The sequence below is a fragment of the Trachurus trachurus genome (assembly GCF_905171665.1).
Source record: "Trachurus trachurus genome assembly, chromosome: 7".
Classification (NCBI taxonomy): Eukaryota; Metazoa; Chordata; class Actinopteri; order Carangiformes; family Carangidae; genus Trachurus; species Trachurus trachurus.
Window position 1 is genome coordinate 21,890,736 of NC_139901.1, and position 20,081 is coordinate 21,910,816.

A 20,081-nucleotide genomic window follows, 5' to 3' on the forward strand; every position below is an offset into this window, starting at 1 on the left:
TTACCTTTATTAGGTGTAGTATCATATTGATGGAGTGAATACCTTCCAGGAGAGTCCAGGATCATTTTTATTAGTGAGGTCATTGCTGAATCTCAGTGAGCAGGTGTGTTTCCCCGTGGTTAGATGTACGAGTGCAGTATGGCTGGTGTGTATGTGTGTGTGTGTGTGTGTGTGTGTGTTTGTGTAGATGTAGGTGTATCCCGGCTCCCCGTACCTCATTAGAAATGCGCCGGTGGTGGTTGTTCCTCATACGGACCCGGACTGGGCTCTGGACCTCATCAGAAGACGTCCCTGATGCCTGGTCGCTCTCTCCGTCCGAACCCATCTTCACATTCTCATGGACGATACCTACACAACACACACACACACACACACAGACACAAACATACACAGGCACAAGCAGACTATTATTGACGGGAACTGTGCTCTGAGACATCGCACTGACGGAGAGAGAGAGAGAGAGAGAGAACAAATACATTTCATGTATCTCTAAGCATTCTGTAACTTTAATCATGTCAGATCTTTTGGACTGCTGTTTTGTTTTGGTTAATGACACAAATGCTCCTCCACTCTATTATCCTCCTTCATTAATCTCTCCACGTGCCCACCAGAGGACGCAACCTTTTGTCTTTCTTAGATCTCATTCACCCCTCTGTGAAAAACCATAGTAGGGTCCCGATTCCCCCCCGATGATGGATTGTACCACCAGCCGTGCAGGGGTGTGAGGTGAGCGTGGATAAAATGCGGTTGGTAAGATGAGGAGGTCTGGGATTGATATTACCCTCCATGCAATGGGAGCTTTTCCGTCTTTGCCCGCCACCCCCACCCCCCCACCCCCCCACCCCTCACACACCTCCATCTCCCCCAGAATCTATCTGATTAATGAGTCACGGTGCTGCAGACAGGACTGCCTCCTTCAGTGGTGTGTGAGTAAATGTGGGGGGAAGGGTCTCTTCACTGTATGACGCCTGATAGCTCTCAAGTCTGGGTCATGTGCAGCATATACAGTATGCCTGAGTGGTCATTGTGTGTGTGTGTGTGTGTGTGTAGGCGTGTGTGCGTACACATTTGTTTTGTGTTTGGGGTAGGTAGGAACTTGACAGATGTCAAAGCATGCTCCGTTAAGCTAGTTACATCTTTCTTTACCATCATCTACTGTTTATACTTCAAACAGCCACCATCAGCAGAGACGAGGGACGCAGAGGGGAGATCAGCAGATCGAGGGAAGATGGCTTTGGTGAGAAGTGATGAAGCAGAAAGAAAAATAAGTCCCCTGAGTGACTGTGACACCTCAGCCGTAGGATAAAACGACCGAGGAGCAGATAGGTAAAGCTATTTATTATAGTGCACTGTCTGCCAGCTGCAGAGCGGGGCAACACTTCCTCTGGCTGATTCTAGGTCATTTATGTGCCTCTTTCATGTAGTCAAGGCGAGGATTTGAGAATGGCAGACTTAATTTCAGATTCTGCCTTAAGACTAAAATGGAAAAAATGCAATATGGACTCAGCAAACAGTGAAACAACACAATAAAGCAATCCATTATTTTTTTTGTTTTTTGTTTTTCATAGCCTAGGTGTGAAATTGATTTCTGAAATGTTAAGCACTGCTACCAGCACAATATCAAATGCACTACCCTGAAAAGATTTGTCAGTAGTGGATGGACAGCATGTAATTGTAAACATAAACCCTTCATAAACCTTCTAAAATATCATAAAAACTATCCATACCCTAAATCTACATTTTGACTTCAGAGATTTTCTCACTGACACAATCAGTCAACCACCTGTGTAGATCCTAGCGCATAATTTCAGCCTACATCTGTCCACTGGTCCAACTATCTGTTGACAAAAAGCAGCATATGCTCATTAGCAACACAACTCCAACACAATCCATCTGTGTAAACGCTTCATAAACTAGTTATTTAGTCATTTAAATCCAAGTCTGCTGTGTGGCCTGTGGCCTCACATCCAGACACAAGGATACAGGGTTTGTACATGGAGTAGCTTGGAAGGAAAACTGAGCAAAGTGTAGTCATATCAGGAATCAACCCTCACAACCCTGATGGTGAAACATTAAACTCGAGGTAACCGACACCAGAGTGAGGGGAAATTGATCCAGGATATCTACATACTGACAGACGCGCTTTCACAATAAGTTGAGTATCTAGTGGTGCTGTTATGTCACACGTCTTTCTCACTTTCGGAGAAGTCTCCAGCTTGACTGTTTGTGTAAACAGACGGCAGGTGTGGGTGCACAAGACAGGTCGACTGATCTTGGAGGAAAATTCCATCACCTGGGCGACCCCGAAACAACGTCACACCACTCACATATCACTCACAAGCAGTAGCCTATATGTGCATCCGTATACCTCGTACGCTGGCTTCTCCAACTCCGCTTCTGTTTCAAAATAAACGCACAATCACTCACCAAATTTACATCCCAATCACACGGGACAATCTTTTCCAGCCTCCTGCAGGTTCTTTCTGCTCCATTTCCATAGCAGACTAAGAGCAGACAGTACATGTCATAAGCTAACACCTGCCTCCCTGTGTGGAGCCCGGCTGGCCTAGATAGGGTTTGCTGAATCCCTGCTAGTGCGTCGAGAAGAGTGAGTGGGCTGCTTTTAGAAACATCCTCCCCAACTCTGCATGTTCTCCTCTTAGCTTGAAATCCATCTCTGGCCTGTGTTGGCAACTTGGCAGGGCTTCAGAAAACGATTGAAAAGCCAGTGGAAAGGATGTTAAGAGGAGTAAAGCGAGTTAGATTCACTTAAGAAGTCCTTCAAAGAGAAATAGAAATCTCTGGATTTCTTTTGTCAAAACCCCTCAAACTGCAAGGCCAGAAATCGGATTCAGTGGGTTTGCTTAAGGGTGGGTTTAATAGTCAGTAGTTTGTTACAAGTCTTTGAACTTAACTTTTTTCGCTCTTAGGCCAAGATTTCTGAAACTCTGTCTAAGCACCACCATGCTGTCTGATGGTAGCATGAGTGGCAGGAATACAGATACCGCTGTCCTTGTGCTGACAAGCAAATGAATGAAAAATTCAAAAGAAGAACTTGAAGGACTCTTCACTTCCCTGAGGAGTTCATGGGATCCCAGAAGATAACCACCCACAAGGCCCTGGGCCAACCCACTGCGTTTCTAATCTTTAAACCAGCCACATAAACGAGATAATATTTTCAAATTAATAAGTCTAAGATGTTCAAAGTCGCAGGATCAGCAGATTCTCAGGGAAAGCTACTTAGCATAATTCTTTGTAATTTATAAAACCTCAGGACACTTGATCTTCATCTTCCACAGAGTGGTATCAGTATGTGTTAATACAATAGGAATGCAATAAATACATGCCCTTATATGGCACTTAGTAGGATCCAGCACAGTATCACCTATTCAACAATATTTTACCAAAATGATTTACTTAAATTAATACTATTAAACAGGTATTGCTATCCCACTAACATCTGATCAATATATTCATGGATCTGGATCTTAGGAAATGGAGGATCAGGATGGAAGTGAACCTGATGATGAAGATGACGGTAACAACACTCACCAATACGGTTTCCTGGAGGACGGCACGAGTCCAGCACCCGAAGCATACGGAAAGGTGACAGCCTCAGCGGGGTGTCTCTCTCCCCCATCCTCACCCCCTCTCCCACTCTAGCCTCCCCACTCTTAGAGTCTCCCACCCTGGGAGCACGAGCAGAGCACCCTTGGGGGTTGCCTGACGTATCCATTGTTCCACAGGACTCAAAAGTGTTAGCGCTTAAAGTGAGTATAATAATTCAAAAATACATCTCACATAGAGATTAAAAAAAAAAAAAAAAAAAAAAAAAGACAAATCAAGGCTTCGTCAAGGAGTTGAGTCCATTTCGGTTAAGTCTTAGTGTCCAGTCAACCTGTATGGGTGGGACCCAGGTTTAAGGTGCTGTAGCTTCAGCTCCAGGAGAAGCCCATGCAGTAACAGCACAGGGCTTCAAATGGGAGGACGGTGAAGACTGCACAGGCACACTAATCACAATGCAACAACTCCCTTGGCTACTACTCCACTTTAACTCTCTCCCTCTCTCTGTTTTCCTGTAGACACTCCCTCTCTCTCTTTCTTGTGCGCTCTATCTCTCCCTCTCCCTCTCTCTCTCTCTCCGCAGTCACACTCTGCTTGCTGACTAAGGAAGGTCAAACACTGTGCAGGTAGGCAAAATGCTGCAGAGAGACCGTCCAACACACGCAAGCTAAACACTGTTGCACCCCGTCATCTCAAAATAACAGGTGTTCTGTCTCCACCTATATAATTCACACTGAAACACACACACACACACACACACACACACAAGTCCCAAAACTTACAGCTCTGTCCAGGGAGAAAAACACTTTCATCTGTCTGGTCTTTCACTATCTGACCTCTTTGGCTTCCAGCTCTTCCTCATGCATCGGCTCTCTGGCCACTTTGTCATTTACAGTCCAGTGTTGTCTTCTTCTGTCCTCTTTACCTCCTTCTCTCTCAGATCTCCTCCCTTTGTCCTCCCTGATCATCCACTGTTACTCAGCACACACCACAGTATCCAGGCTGTGGTGCCGCTCTTGTTCTCTAGACTCCCCTCTCTCGATTGCTCCCTTCTTGCCTCTGGCGCCCCTATCAGTGCTTTCAGTGTTGTTAGTCCTCCTGCTCCCTCCCTTCACCTTGTTATTACTCTCCTCCCTCTCATGTGATACCAATCTCTCTCTCTCTCTCTCCCACCTCCCTTCTCTATCGCTCCCTCTCTCACTCTGCCTATCTCTGTCTGGGTCTAGAGATGGTGTTGAATATACAGTGCGGTCCTCCACTCTTTCTATTCAGGAGCCGATGACAACATTTTCTGCCTGATCAGCCTCTTCCTCGCAATCCTTCGCTTCTCTCTCTCTCTTTCTCTATCTCGTTCTCCATCCCTCCTATCCACCCTCTGCCTCCTTATCCCTATCTCTGTCTAGAGCAGAAATTGAAACCCTGAGGCATTTGAATGACGCCTCCAGCATCCTTGCTTCATGTGACTCTCTCTACCTTCCTCTTTCTTCCCCATGGACCTGAAGCACGGGCCATTATTCATGTTCAGCCTATACACATACACGCACACTTCCTGCACACGCCACTGCCATGCACTGCCTACACACATGCAGGGCTCTGTCGGAGACACCTGCAGAGTGTGCACACTGTGTACAATTACATTGCTTATTCAAATCATAAACTATTCAGCAGGATGTAGAAATGCTAATGCTGAAGAATGTTTTGCTGCACTTGAAAACACTTGTGTTTTCTTTGTGTAGATTCAAATAAAATATGCAGCAGAGATTGAGGGAGGGGCAGCATCTCAAGCATCAAGTGCTTGTTTTCTGTAGTGCTCTGTAGCATAACCGGCATGCTTCAATGTCCCATTAGTGTTATCGTTTTCTCGTTGCAACACAACAGTGAGGGATTCAAGTAAAGAGTGAAGCAACGGGCTGTTTTGTGATGACTTCATTCTGCATGGTGAGAACTTTTACTTCTCACTTAGAAATAAATAATAAACACGTCTATTTTACGTGATCTTTAAAATGTGTCTTTTACTCAGAAGAGTCTCCTGTTCAGATTTAGATAAGATTACCCAGTGGTGCGAAAGCATTCTTATCCAATAAAAAAAGAAAAAAGACAAATAAACAGCAGTATATTTACAATAGTAAATTTCTCAGACAGATAATCCAGTAGTTGTGTTTTTTTGATCCAATGAATCACTATAGGATGTTCGCTGAATGCATATTTCCTATAGAACAGTGGGTCTCCCCACCATAATAACTAACATCAAAAGAAGTCTTCACAGAACATGAATGCCGTGAATGGCTGCATCAAAAATGTCATCAAGATAAAGTATTAAATGCCATCTTTCCTCATTATATTCTCTAGGTTTAACGGTAAGGTCCACACTGCAGGAGAAAACCTCACATCTCCTTTCACTTCAATAATCAGATTGTCTTGTAGGCTTAACTTAGAAAACACACTCACAAAGAGAGACTCACACACCCTACATGTCAATAATGACGCACTAATTATAAGACCGCTTACACAAACACACACAACAATACTTGGCAGTAACCAAGACGTAATGGTATAATTGGCCTAGATAAATATATACAGTAGGAAATCATTGGCATGCGGTGTACTTACCACTTCCTAATACATTTTTAACTTTGCTGGGTGTGGAAGGTTTATCAAAAATACTTATTCAGGACATGTTTACTTCAAATAAAACCAACATGAGATGTACTTTTGACTTCTGTCCGTGGGGCTTGTTACTCTATATCTTCAGTTAGGTTCAAGAAGGTAACACTGTCCACTTAGAATTCAATGACAGACACATATTGATGTAGAGTGCTGCGTCCTTGAGCTTCGGGCTGTTTTAACCATCAAGGACATGAAGCTCACCAATCAACCCTTCACTCATCACTGTCTCTCTGTCTCTTTATATCCACACATGTGACTGTGTACCAAGATTTCTCTCTTGCTCTGCAGCCACCTCCACACAGACTCTCACTCCTTTCAAGGTCTCGCTTCACTGTCACATTTTATTGCCACCTTGTTTTAAACATCTTTATTGCCGTGTTTGCTTGGCTACATTTGAAATTCCAATTACAATATAGGCTACTGTTTTCAGCTCTTTTTAAACCATAAATACCACTGCTTGCCTCCAGACTAGAGAGACAATAAAAATCAAAGTGCATATATAGCATCCCTGAGGACGATGCACGCAAAGAGGAACACGCACAAGGCTGGAGGGAGAAGGAATTTAGACTGCGGTAATTACATCTAAACCTTTTATCTGCATCTAAGGAATCTTATTATTCAATTACTGGGACCTGTGTGCCTACTGTAAGCTACTAGCTTTGTATGTGCTGGTCCCCAACGCCTCAGCCCCTCCTCTTTTACTCATATAGCTCTAAAAAATCACTAGCATTCTTCAGTAACATCTTCCTTTAGCCTCAAGCAAGGCGCCATAACACACATACAAGCTTACAAGTCCAACTACATAAAAGGAGACCGCTCCATTGTTCTCATTAAACCCGGTCTGGGAGTGAGCGAAGAGTTAGTGTGAGCAAATGGATGGCTAAGAGTGTAGGGAGAGAGGGAGAAGGCTACAGCGATTAATGCAGTGTTAATGCATTACATTAAATCCCTGGCACAGACAAGGTCTCTCATGGTGTACAATACACAGGGAGAGATAAGGCTGGTCTGAAAAGCTTTCAATCTTTTATCTTTTTTCCCCATTCTGGGTTTATCTGGAAGTTAAATATAGCATTTTGATGTATGTGGTGAGAAAGGGATGGATACAGAGACAGAGGAGAGAAAAGAAGGAGAGGAGACATCTGTGACTGTATCAGAAAATAGCAGCCTGCGTCAGGTTTTGAGAAGAGTAGGCAGCTTTTTCAACAGAGTCCTCTCTCCTCTCAGTAAAACAGACAGCGAGGCCAACTAATCCTCAGCAGCTGAACTTACAGATCCTCGCGGAGAGAGGGAGAGTGTGAAAAGTGAAAACGAGGAGTGCGGCGTTCTGACTGTCTTTCCTGACTGTACGTACAGTGTGGTGGGAGTGGGTGTTGGCCCAGTTAGCAACAGATGAATCACAAACCAGTAAAAGCTCTCTGGCTCTTGGCCACCAGCCAAACACGTCTAACATACACACATAACCCAGCAGTCAAAGCCACTTACACAGATGAAAAATGCATTTAATTGAATTCTCCTATGGATAGATAGAGCCAAGTTAGAAAAAAGGACAAAGAGAGAGAGGAGAGAGAGAGAGAGAGAGAGAGAGAGAGAGAGAGAGAGAGAGAGAGAGAGAGAGAGAGAAAGGGTGGGTAATCTCTTTAGTGCAGCAGGAAAGAGAGATTGCATCATCATGTCGCTCTATTAAAGGGTGCGACGTGCTTTGACTGCTGAGTGGCACACAGTGAGTCAGCGAGACCAACCAGGGGGGGGGGGGGGGGGGGCACACATACACATGCACACTCACACAGTGTACCTCTTAACATTTCAAACTACACCTTATCAAGATTTTAATAATAGAATAGAGTCTATTCTAGGTTCTGAGTCAAGCTGTGTCCTTATTAGGGCTTTTCTGAGCTCAGAGACAGCCGTGGACTTGATCAACAGACTGTAAGCTTAAAACTGGTTTGTTCACAGGTTTCTCCGTTAGAAGAGGTAGTCCACTTATAAAATATCCCCACTCAGAAAACTTAGCAATTCTTTAATGAGCAAATCTAACTGATACTTATGAAAAAGGTTTGTTTAGAGCTTCAAATAAAAAAAAATAGGGGTTAATTATCATTAGATTTGCATAACTCACATTATTATATGATCATTATTAAAGTGTGTACCTCTATCTCCATTTGTTAGTATGTGTGTGTTTGCATCTTCTGCTTCCTATCAATGCACTCCTGTAATGTTAATCATCAATATCAATATCAATATCAGATCAATATCTTTTTGGTAGGAAACACTGAAAATCATCAAGCATCTGGTTAAATTTGTATTCAATTGTTTCCTTATTTTTCTTATTTTCAGATTAAGAGATTTATTTTATTAAAGTTGTATAAAAGCAATATTTTTGAGTAGTTCTTTTAGAGTGTCTCAACATTTAACATTTGAGAACCTTGGCTTCTCTCTAAATGGAAAAAAAGTCATACTTGTCAAAGTAAGGTAGGCTATTGAAAATGTGTTATTGTGGTATTGGTACAGAAACACGGGTATCGAATTGGTTGTGGTACAGACAGTGTTCAAACGGTACCCTTCCCAGTGCTACTGTGGCTATTTCTTTACAGGGATCATCCATTCTTATCATATTCCCAGCTTGAAGGATTGCAAAGAACTGTGAGCTCCTGTTACAAGACTAGTTCTCTTGTCAGCCTGAGTTCAATGGATGCAAGGAGTCTGGTCGTGGTCAATCTCAAGTTCATGCAGCCAAGGACTCAGGGGATAAAAGGGCACAAAGCTAATATGACTTTTGACTGAACCTTTGTGGAACACTGTCAGTCTATCACTCCCTCCTTTCATCTGTACTTTTCATTTCTCCCTCCCCCATCGCTCGGTCCACCATAAATCAATCTCTTGCTGTTTTCTAAGCTCCACATCATTCTAAACCTATCCAGAATCCAGGTCTTCAGCTTCTCTCTTTCTCTCCATCCTTTACTTTCACTCCCTCACTCTGTCCCACTGCTCTTGATATAAGCCATTCTGTCACAGTGGGAAATAAGATTAGCAGAAGCCATAGAACCACCGACCACACGTTCCATTACATAATGCAGACAGACAGAGGGAAAAAGTGATTGTGTGTGAGCGTGTGTGGGTGTTGTGGCCATGTGCATGTGTGTTTGTGTACGTTGGATTAAGGTCATTAGAGCTTTAGCCTTGCAAATTCGTAGTAAATGTTGGGAGGATAGCCAAACTGTGTCAGTAAATACGGTTTTACACTCACTTAAAACCCACATATGTGCATGCACAAATCCACTGGATTCTAAAATGGACAAAATGACCTCTGTGTGTGTGAGTTTTCCACCCACAGGTGGCAGTAGTGTTCAGGATGGATACTGCTCTACTAAACATAATCTCTAACTGTATACTGTATGTGCACATCAATAGTTGAACATAAGTTATTGCAATACATACAAGGGAAGAAAAATTGTGAAATGTTATATTTACTGAACTGAAGTGTTGTCATAGATAATGACAAAAGACAAACTTAAATAGGAATGGGACTAGAGGCAGTTGTGGTGAGTGGTCAGTGAAAATTATTTTTAGTTCAGTTTTAATTGGTAAAAAAAAAAAAAAAAAAAAAAACTACATTACATGAATAAGTCCTGTATTCTTTTAAGAAGCAGGAGTGGCAAAATGGACACACAGAGCTCAAGCGCTGCCCAAACAAGTAAAAAATAATTCAATATAAATTAGGCTAATTGAGTGAATGCACTTAGTTATTTTCCAGCATTCATTTGTTTAATGACTCTCTGACTGACTTCTGGCATAAAATGTGCTCCAGGCTTGCAACATGCAGACAGAGACATTTGGGGTTAAACTAGTTTACATCTTATGCACAAAGTGGTTTCTGTGTGCTGTTGCATGCATACACCTCTGTGTAAATGTATGTGTGTGTGTGTGTACCAAGAGATCCAGTTCTGTGCAGGCTCAAGAAGGCTCTGTCTCTTTCCAGACCCCCACCTGGTTCTCTGCGCAGAGCGGTGCGGCCCAGATGACCAGCGTATTGACGCAGGAAGGAGGGAGCACTATGGGAGGCGGGAGGGTGCAAGGCGCACACCATCATGGGATCTGAGACACATGATGGGAGACGGACAACCATCGAGTGGGAAAAGACGAAGGGGGAAAAGAGAAGAAAAAAAAGAGAGAGGGAGGGAGAGAGAGAAAGTGCCAGAGAAGGCGAGAAAGAGAAGAGAAAGCTCAGGAGAACAGCAGGTTGACACATAAATGAGAGGAGAGAGGGGTCAAAACAAGAAAAAGCAATGGAAGGAAGAAAGAGAGGAGTGCAAAGGTGAAGAAGAGCAGAGAGGGAGGAACAAAGGTAGCAAAACGGAAACAGGCAGGTGAAGGGCATTGTAAGAGGGAAAAAGAGAAAAGAGGAAAAGAGACGGCACAAGGTCACACAGAGACCAGACACAGAAAGGTAGTAGAACATGTAGGAACAGTACAATATGTAGTAGTGATAGATAAAAGGGTGGGAATAGTTGCTGTATTCATGTTAGAAGAGTATACAAATATCCATGGAGAGCGTATAAGGCATGAGGCATGCATAGTGGAAAATATGTTGAGTCATAGACTGAACGAGAGGAAACAGGCCACAGACATAGGGGAGCAACCAAATCACAGATGGAAGAGCTAGAATAGATATTCAGCTAATTAAATTCAAGTCAGTGTGTCAGAGTTAAGCTCATTGACAACAAAATGACTTGTTCAAAGCAAAATACTTAAACCAAATCCCTTACAAATGTGTGGAAGAACCTGTCAGTCGGCATGCATCGTCACCTTTCTTCCGCATTGATTAGAATTAATGAATCCTCTTTACCGAATGTGGGTGGCAGCCCACATGTCACATCTCCTATCTCTCAAATAATCCTTCATTTCCTACACACTGTGGTGTAAAATCCACTGTGATCTCCGAGCATTAGGGTTTAATGTTACCCCTAAAGTCCTCACACGAAGCCCTCTAAGTCTCTCACCTCCAGGAAGTCATCCAAGAACACAGTGGAGGAACAGATACAAGGGCGACGCCAACTTCAACATCGTTTTTAATTAGCACTTTGAAAAATGTGAGGAATGGTTTTACCACTCTTTTCCACAGTCTGACTAAGATATATAGAGATGTGGCAGTCGGGTGGGTGATGCAGCAAGAGAAAAGGGCAAGAAAGGATGATAAGTACAAGATGTATAGCACTGGTTAAAGTTTAATGTCTCTCTCCCCTCATCCTCTACATCACTTCCTCCATCCCACTCTCTTCCTTGCTCCTTGCGCCCTCTGGAAATGTACTCAACAGCGCTTGAGCTATTAAAGACGAAAGGCAGGGAAGTAAAAATAGGAGGAGGAGGAGGAGAGATGGCAGGGATTGAAATTAATCAGGTGTAATATGTGGATGTGGATGTGGATGCTGCAGCTCGGGAGCTGGAATAACAGCAACAACAAACAATGCTGCTTGTTTCCAAAAACTGCCAGACAGTCAACACCTCTAGCCTAAAACACAGCGCAGCTATATTTGGAAGGTAACACTTTTCTTTCCTCTTTTTCTTCTCTCTGTTTGTCTTTTCTCTGGGACAAAGGCATCTGCTTAAACACAGCCAGCCAACCTCCCTCACTCTGTGCTGCGCTGGTTTCTGCCCGAGAGCAAGATAAGGCTGTGAAAACACACAAAGACTGATTGCTTTGGCATCATGTTTGAGTCAGGTGAGCTCTCTGAAATCTGGCTTCCACAATGGGACCTGCAGTCCTGGAAGATGCCCACCAGATGGCACCCAAGAATGGCAATGTTTTTTTTTTGGCTCATGTGCAATGCACCTTTGCACATGTAAATGAATCTGTATCTGAATTCACATCAAAGCTTTGTGGAATTCAAATGCATTCCCCGCATACTACTCCTGTCTTGATGGTTAGCTAATGAAGAAAAGTGAACAGAGAAGCAGTGGCAAAAAAAATGTGGAAAAAGCTGACAATGAGGAGAAGATAACTGCAGTAGGTTGAAAAGTTTGTATATGTGAGTACTGTGTTTACATGTATGTGAGCTATGCATATAAATGCACATTGACAGTCATTTTTGAAACATGGACACAAACTGCTTATGAAATACTGCTGCTACCAAATGCATTATTTTTAAGGAGTATAAACAGAAGGCACCCAAATGTCAGGCACAGTGCTATATTCTTATATAATTTTGCATAGTGTATCTCCTGCAAATATGTATTTTGACTACACCATCGTTTGCAAACCACTGAATCAGTTAATGTTTTCTCATGTGCTGAAAAGGCTCCAAATGAAGACTTGAGGTCTCGAGCCGTCGCAAGCACTTGAGGAACCGCTTTTTAATGAAGTGCTCTGCCTGCTCCTGTGTGGTAAAACACATAACACATGACATATGCTGAACTCTGACTGCTCACTGTGGGACTCCCGTGAGGGTTACGGAGGTTGACACGGCTCCTCTTCGTCATAATGGCAACGCATCCCTGCTGCCTACCCCACTCACCGCTTGTTTCTTCAGTTAGGACCTAACTGTACTTACGTGGAGCTGTCAAGTTTGAAATGAATGCCCTCTTTAATACTGTATGCTCGTGAGACAGGATTGGCTGTGGCGCTTGTGTATACCTGTGTGTCAACTGCGCTCTAGTTCACGTGACTCACCGTTGTCCCTGGCCGCGGTTGGCTCGTCCAAGGCCATCTGCTCCGCCAGTTCGGACAGGGAGTCGTCAACGGGCCGAGCGCTGCGTAGGGACATGGACAGCCTCCGCTTGATTATCTTCATCCTGTCCATCTTCTCAGCCGCACCACAGGGGCCCACGGGCTGAGGAACAGGGAGGGAGACAACCACACCGACATCATCATTATCACGATCATCAGCACCACCTGCATCCCCATCATCATAATCATGGACATTGTTCTCATTAAAGCCATCGGCAGATAGATCCACACCGCCAACGTTAATCTTCATTGTACAGTGAAACTACTGCAGTGCAGCCTCTGCGCATTTTCTACAGTTCTTTGGGCTCCCAATGATTGTGTTTGCTCACGCAGCATGTGTTCTCATTGTTATGTATCCCAAGTGCAAACATTGCAGAATAAAAGACACAAAATGAGAGAGAGACGAGCCCAGAGAGACACAGGGCAAGAGAACAACAAACAAAAAATGTACAAAAAAAACATGTAAATGGCTGACTGTGCAGCTCCCTGGAGGCTTCAGACATGAGCAGATAAGCTGTGATTGACACATATTTCATTGGCTCCTAAATCAGCCATATAAAATGAAATAAACAAACAAATTACAGACATCTACAGTGTTCTTCTAATGCAAAAATTGACATAATTTTTCATGCCCTGTATACAACATCCATGGCTGATTCTACAATGGGCCAACCTAAGCTAGTGTCAAAGTGAAAACAACCAAGAACAGCTCTGCTGGTTTGAAACACTGCTCAGTTTAAATGTGCTTACAGGAGAGAGAAGCACCCTATACTTAACAGAAATGAAGGGAAAAGCATATATTATTTCTCCAGCAAAGTGCTCCTCATATGAAATGGTGTGTATAGCTCTTGACGTCAGCGAGCTTTCAAAGTTATATATTGTTTAGAGTGCCCCTCAGCAGACATTTAAAATCTGGTTTATGTGTGTATACGTATACAGTCTGTGTGTGTTTGCATAAGTGTGTGTTGAAGTCACTTTGTGCATCGTGTTCTGCTTTACCGGCCTGGAGGTAGAGGCAGCTATGGCAGAGTATTTCTGTCTCCCTTCCACTTCCTGCTCCTTCTATCTAACCCATAAGGGCTCAGGAGCTGACATGCACTAGCGCGCACACACACACACCAACACACAAACACACGGCACCCACTGCCTTTCTCTTTGTGTCCAACCTTGGAGGCTTCAACAAAAGCCATTCATCCTTTCAGGCTCTCAGTCTTTCAGGCCTATTAGAGACAGCCACTGCTCTGAGGGAATTCAAACCCAGTGATCCTCATTCAGGACGACTGGCTTTATTTCACTAGAAGATGCGTTTAGGCGAGTATCCATTGCTAACAACATTGCCTCTGCCAATTTACATGAGCCCAGTTGGATGCAGTTTGCACCTTAGCCGGAGGCGTTCCTCCAAGACCAGAAAACAAAGTTCAAGAAGAGGAACAAAAGAGCGAAAGGAGAGCATCTCACATTCATTTCATATCATCCGTCACCCATGGATTATCAGTATATGGAACGAATCTCCCTCCCCCTCTCATTTGCATGTTTTCCCAGACTTCACTAGAGAAGGCCTGTGCCGACCAAAGAAGATTGGGCTCTCCTCATGCAACCTTGCCACCGTCATCCCTGGATTTTCAGGAATAAATGACTCACATTAAGTGGGAGCGGCCGGTATATAATGCACTCTTTATTACCTAGATAAATACAGGCCAGCGTTATCATTAACACAGTTACACTTGCACCCATCCATGCACACACACACACACATATATGGAAACATAATAGTGACTCATTTCACAGTCTTCGTCTTATCTCTGTTGAATTAGCCCAAACAATAATGCAGTGGGAATCTCATTACCCAGAAGCTCATATGAGATCTCCAACTTAATTTATGATGAAATAAGGTGTAGTTGGTTCCAGTCTGGCCAAATATACATTTCATAGAAAAAATAAAATTATAAACTTTCGATTTGCTTTAAAAAAAAAAAAAAATCCATTTGCCTTTTAAAAATTGCTCCTGCAAAAACACAAACTTTTCTGCCACAGAACTTTGTTAATTGCTTTAAACCACTCTTTATCGCAGTTGTGCAGCAATATTGACATTTCCCATGTTTAAATCTTTGTTGCAGTGCTACAACATTATCTTTGCTCAAAAAAAAAAAAAAAAAAAAACGAAACCGGGTCACATTTAGCACAAGGCTTTTAAGCATAACGTAGGATGTTTCCGGGGTGTTTTGGAACTGTATTTATGTTGGGCAACTTGAGGGAGAAAAGGAAAGTGTTAAAACGTGTAGGTAATGAATGTGCGTTGGATGTTGAGTCCTGCCTGGTGCAGATGGACGTGGCAATGTGAAGAGGTTGGCAGAGGCACATCAGTGAGTGGGATGAGACATGTGGCTCCAGGCTGCAGCATGTGCAGGCCACACTCACCAGACACCCAGCAAACCGCAAACAGCTCTGATACATAACTCCCACTAAATGGAGGGACACAGTCCAGATGACGGAGGCCGCTCTCACTCCTACAAAGCCACTACAAGCTTTACAAGTTTTTTTTAAAAAGGCGTTAAGAACCAGCACAGCGCACTGTTGTCGAGTGTGCAGGCAGAAGGGTAATAGATAAGTGATACAAGAAATAAAACCCTCTCCAACTTTGTGCCAAGTTATTTGTGTTTGCCTGTGAGCATGTGGACATCTGTTTCCACATGTATTTGTGTGGGTGGTTGCATGGATGTGGCCGCACGGAGGTGAGGTGAACTGACACACCCCTGAGGAGGACAGAGGAGGAACACGGTCTGATTTATTCAAGACACACACCATTTGGGTTGCTAGGCTACAGGCCCGGGCTGAAACCGCAGTTTCTGTCTCGGAGGTGAAGAGAAAAAGAAAAGAAACCGAGAGAGGAGAAAATATGAGAATTCACAATTTTCAATTTTCTATCTACTCTCTCTATATTCATACAAACACACACACACACACTCAACTGTGAAAACTTGCAGCCCTCCACTACTTGGGATGTCACAGAGCATGACAGTATACGATTCTTTCCAGCCTGGCTCTGGGATCCCTCTGACAGTTATGTCTCTTGGGGCCAAAAAAGTGAATAAACCTGATGCCCTACAGGAGTCTACAGTATCCACATGCCATATACGAAATAGGAACTAGCTGCAAGTTTGACATACTCCTGTACAAACACATACAGACACAGAAAAGTGTTTTTTTCAGAACAGAACAGAGGGGTAGAATTTGACAGCTTGTGTGACCAGGGGATTGCCTCAGACAGATATTGTCTTGCCTCCTCTACCTCTCTTTCCTTCCTTTTCATCAAAAACAAACAAGCATTCTTCTGTAATTCGGTGAAACATGAATCACATGCATGCATGCACACACATACAATGTGGCAGAGTGGAACGGGCACTCAGTGGCACTCCGAACACTGCTTTGGCACAGCAGCCTGAGGACGCATGAGTAATGCACAAATCTGCCCAACTACAGAATCCACACAAACGCACCAAAAAAAAACAAAAAAAAAAACAATGGTCCTCAGTAGCACTTCTGATACTTAACCCAAATCTCCAGAATATGAGAAGAACAAATTATGGAAAGATGATGAATGAATAAGGAGATTAACAAGACAGAAAAAATTCGGAAATGCCATTTTCAGCCACAAGAGGAGGAAGTAGAATAGAGTGTCTGCTTGCTGCTATGATTTTCCTGAGATCTGGCTCAAAGAGGTCACACAGAGTGCAAAAACATTCCTATAACTTCACTAATGGCTGAATGATGGGGATGAAATCAATATATGGAAATATACACAATTATGTGTGTATTTAGACACAGGCAGATGTTATGATTTGTGGCAGATGTGTGATGGCAGATTGTATATGTTATTTTTGTAGCTTCTGCACATTCTTTCAGAATTTATTTGCCAAGTAGGCTATAGATATTGATGATATTGTTATCCTGAATACTTTAAGCCACAATAATCATGTGGTTGTGGACAACTTGCTTTGGATAATCAAAGAAAACAAGCCAAAACAGATTGTGTTTCCCTGTTAATAAACTTTTACATTTGTCCACAGAATAATGTGGCTACAACTAGGTGACATTCAAATCAGAGGACACAGATGCAAGTGTATCCTATATGACTGCACATACTTAGTTTCAGGACATTATACTGTGCGACAGTTATGACCATGTGGGAAATCCCACTTTGCAAAAAAATAAAATGCATTGAAAAATGCAAATAAAATCATGAAATTCTGTGTAATGTTCATGACAACTGTCCTCATCAAACTTGTAATGATGTCATTCTTATAATAGGAAAAGATATGGGATAAAATGTACTGTACTGACACAGGATTATTTGGTCTGAGTGCAGTGAGTATGGGTGCAACACAAGGGCAAAGTCCTTGACGGATGCGGATGATTTCCAATCTGGACATCCCACGTTGAGATGGACGTAAATAATTTAGTGCTTTAGAAATGATACTCCCAACACGCTGCTGGGAAATTAACTGTTCGGAGACATGTCTTTGCTATATAGGCATATAATTGCCCAGCATGTAATGGTGTTAAAACACGGCTTCCTTGCCTTCGGGAAACATCCACGAGGTTCTCGACAACACTGCAGGATCGCAGGACTGGACTGTCACAGCTGCGGACCAGCGCCACGGTCCTGAGTCCTGACAATATCCCATGTTACTCGACATGAGTGCGGGCATGGCGGACACATAAGTGAACAGCGAGTCACCATACGATAAATATCACGGGATTCAAAACTTAAATACGCTGCGGTTCGTGGTCGGCCTGACCGGCGGAGATATTCCTCAACCTTTACAGGCCTTTTGCGCTTTCGGTCAGTTCTTCTCTCCCCGTGTTTTCCTGACGCAAGTATCCGGGAGGAGGAGAGTCAGGCAGGGCAAAGAAAAAGTTGCACAGCCGTCCGACCGGCTCAGAAACTCAATATAAATAACATTGAGATTAACTTCTAAAACGTTTCAAAAATCCTATTCGCATTACATGGGGCACCTCGAGTGCTGTAAGATTTTATGCACATTGCTGGGGTAACTTATAATAATGGAGTCGGTATAAGGTGCCCTCATCGCTATTTAGGCTACCCCCTTTTCTCTGCCTACCGTGTCACTTAAATATACCGACTGTGAACTGGATTTTAGAGGTGAACACATGCACTTGAACAGAAATGTATGTACGCGAACGCAACACAAACCCAAATACCATTTTTGTTTTAGCGAGTCGTAAAGAAATAACTCCACCTGCAATGTCAGGTGATAGGACAAACATGGTTATTATCGGGGGGCTTGTTGTTGCCCCAGCGTTGACATTACAGGATCAAAACGTTGGGGGTGAAGACGGGGGCTCAACATAAACAAAACAAACCCACCTCTGCCACTGACCTGCTGGTATTTTTTGTTGTTGTTGTGTTTTTTGCTGCAGGACACTATTGTTCCACTTGTGTATGGTAATCCTGGCAGCACGCTGGGATGAATCCACTGCGACAAGTTCCTCCAACTACTTTGCTGTAAAAACACCAGATTTCCTCACAGCCCGTCGGAAAACTCTTATCCTCGTCTTTCACGCTTTGTCGCAGTGTCCCTGCGCCGGAGTGACTGCATCGTTTGCCTGTTAAAGTGCATTATTTTCCTCTTCACTTTCGCTTATAGTCGGCACCGTCCCGTCCGGTGATGATCAGCCATATCGCTGCTGCCGTGTGGATCCCAAGTGGAAGCAGTGGCGTGATCCCGGAAAACACCGCAAGGGGTGTGAGTGTGTGTGAATGTGTATCCTATGTGTGTGTGTGTGTGTGTGTGTGAGAGAGAGAAAGAGAGAGAGAGAGAGCGCCTGTGTGTATCAGACTCTCTAACCTCCACCCCCACCACCACCACCAACTCTCTTTCTTTATGTAAAAAGGGGGTCAAATAGATTAATTTCGGGGGGCAGAGTCACCGGGGAAATTAGCCTTCATTATCCAAGCTTCATTCCCATCCAAATGTGCACCTCGGAGACGTTTCCTGGTGAATAATGCATGGGCTGAAAATTATGGAAATTCGACAACTATATGATCCACTACTGCTTAGTTGGCACCAGCCAAACTGATGAAAACATATAGTGTTAAGATAAATACATTTATTTACAAGTGGTAGGTTTAAAAAGGCTACATGCATACAGTAGTGCTGCGCTGCACATCGGGCAGATTGTTTGTGTGATTGCGTAAAACACAGGATGACTTGGCTCAATTGGATTACATTTAATTACAGTCCTCAGGAGAACCAGATACGTGCAGAAACAAGCATATTCCTCTTTTCATGTAAAATGGCTACTTGGGTATCTACTGTGGGGAACTGATTTTCACCAAATGTTTTTGTTTGTTTTGTTTTGTTTTGTTTTTCATAGAATAAAAATGGATAAATGTGAGTTATTACTTCCCTTTTCCAGGGGATCACCTGAATCCCCAACAATTACGTTGGGAATCACAGATGACACAGCAAACATAGCTGATGACGTCTGCCTGCTGGTCTTCATCGCCACCTAGTGGTTCTTTTTTTAATCAAACTGCAGTTTTCAATTCATAAACCAAGATTGTGTGGTTGGCACAGAGATAATCTTATACTTTTAACCAGCCCCTGTATTTGAAGCTATAGATGGAGACCAGAAGAGAAGAAAGCATGCACAACCCCGCATGAAATAGCAAATGTCTTGTGGAAGCTTGTAGTCTAATTGTTGAGACTGTATGAGGCGCTTTTTTCATACTTTTATATGACAGTAATACACACAAATCAAAAACCCTGATGAATTCAAGCAAAGACAAACAAAGAAGACATAGGCTGCTACAGGTGCTGTTAGCTAAACCTGTTAGTGACTCTGAGCTGCTTTATGAGATTGTTAAATTGTTTGAACAACCATCCATCAAGTTTCAAGTTTATAAGGGCCGTCATGTGCACTTATGAATGGGCTGCAGACTATGTTCACAAAATTCCTAACAATGAGCTCAAAACAAGGTACTCTTAATACATTTGGGAGGTGGGGTTAAAGATCTAAAGCGGATAATATATAGGCCTAATTAAGAGATTAAGGGGGCACTGGTTTTATATGTTTAATGGTTGCAGAGGGAGCTTTTGGGGGG

At 43.2% G+C, this 20,081-nt stretch overlaps 1 protein-coding gene across 3 annotated transcripts in view; it reads right to left on the minus strand.

Annotated features, from left to right (window-relative positions):
- Positions 1-18,655, minus strand: part of LOC310988234 (cyclin-dependent kinase 17-like) — a 35,881-nt gene extending 17,226 nt beyond the window's left edge. The window contains exons 1-3 of one of the 3 annotated variants that reach the window (XM_083974753.1): positions 18,342-18,655; positions 12,896-13,055; positions 215-348 (exon numbers count right to left, since the gene is read on the minus strand). In XM_083974753.1, coding sequence (XP_083830879.1) covers positions 215-348; positions 12,896-13,025 — 264 coding nt within the window. In that variant the 5' untranslated portion in view covers positions 13,026-13,055; positions 18,342-18,655. Of the gene's footprint in view, positions 1-214; positions 349-2,427; positions 2,563-10,158; positions 10,223-12,895; positions 13,056-18,341 lie in introns of those variants that run through there. The other 2 variants (XM_083974755.1, XM_083974754.1) reach the window with 2 other exon arrangements.
- Positions 18,656-20,081: the final 1,426 nt, after the last annotated feature.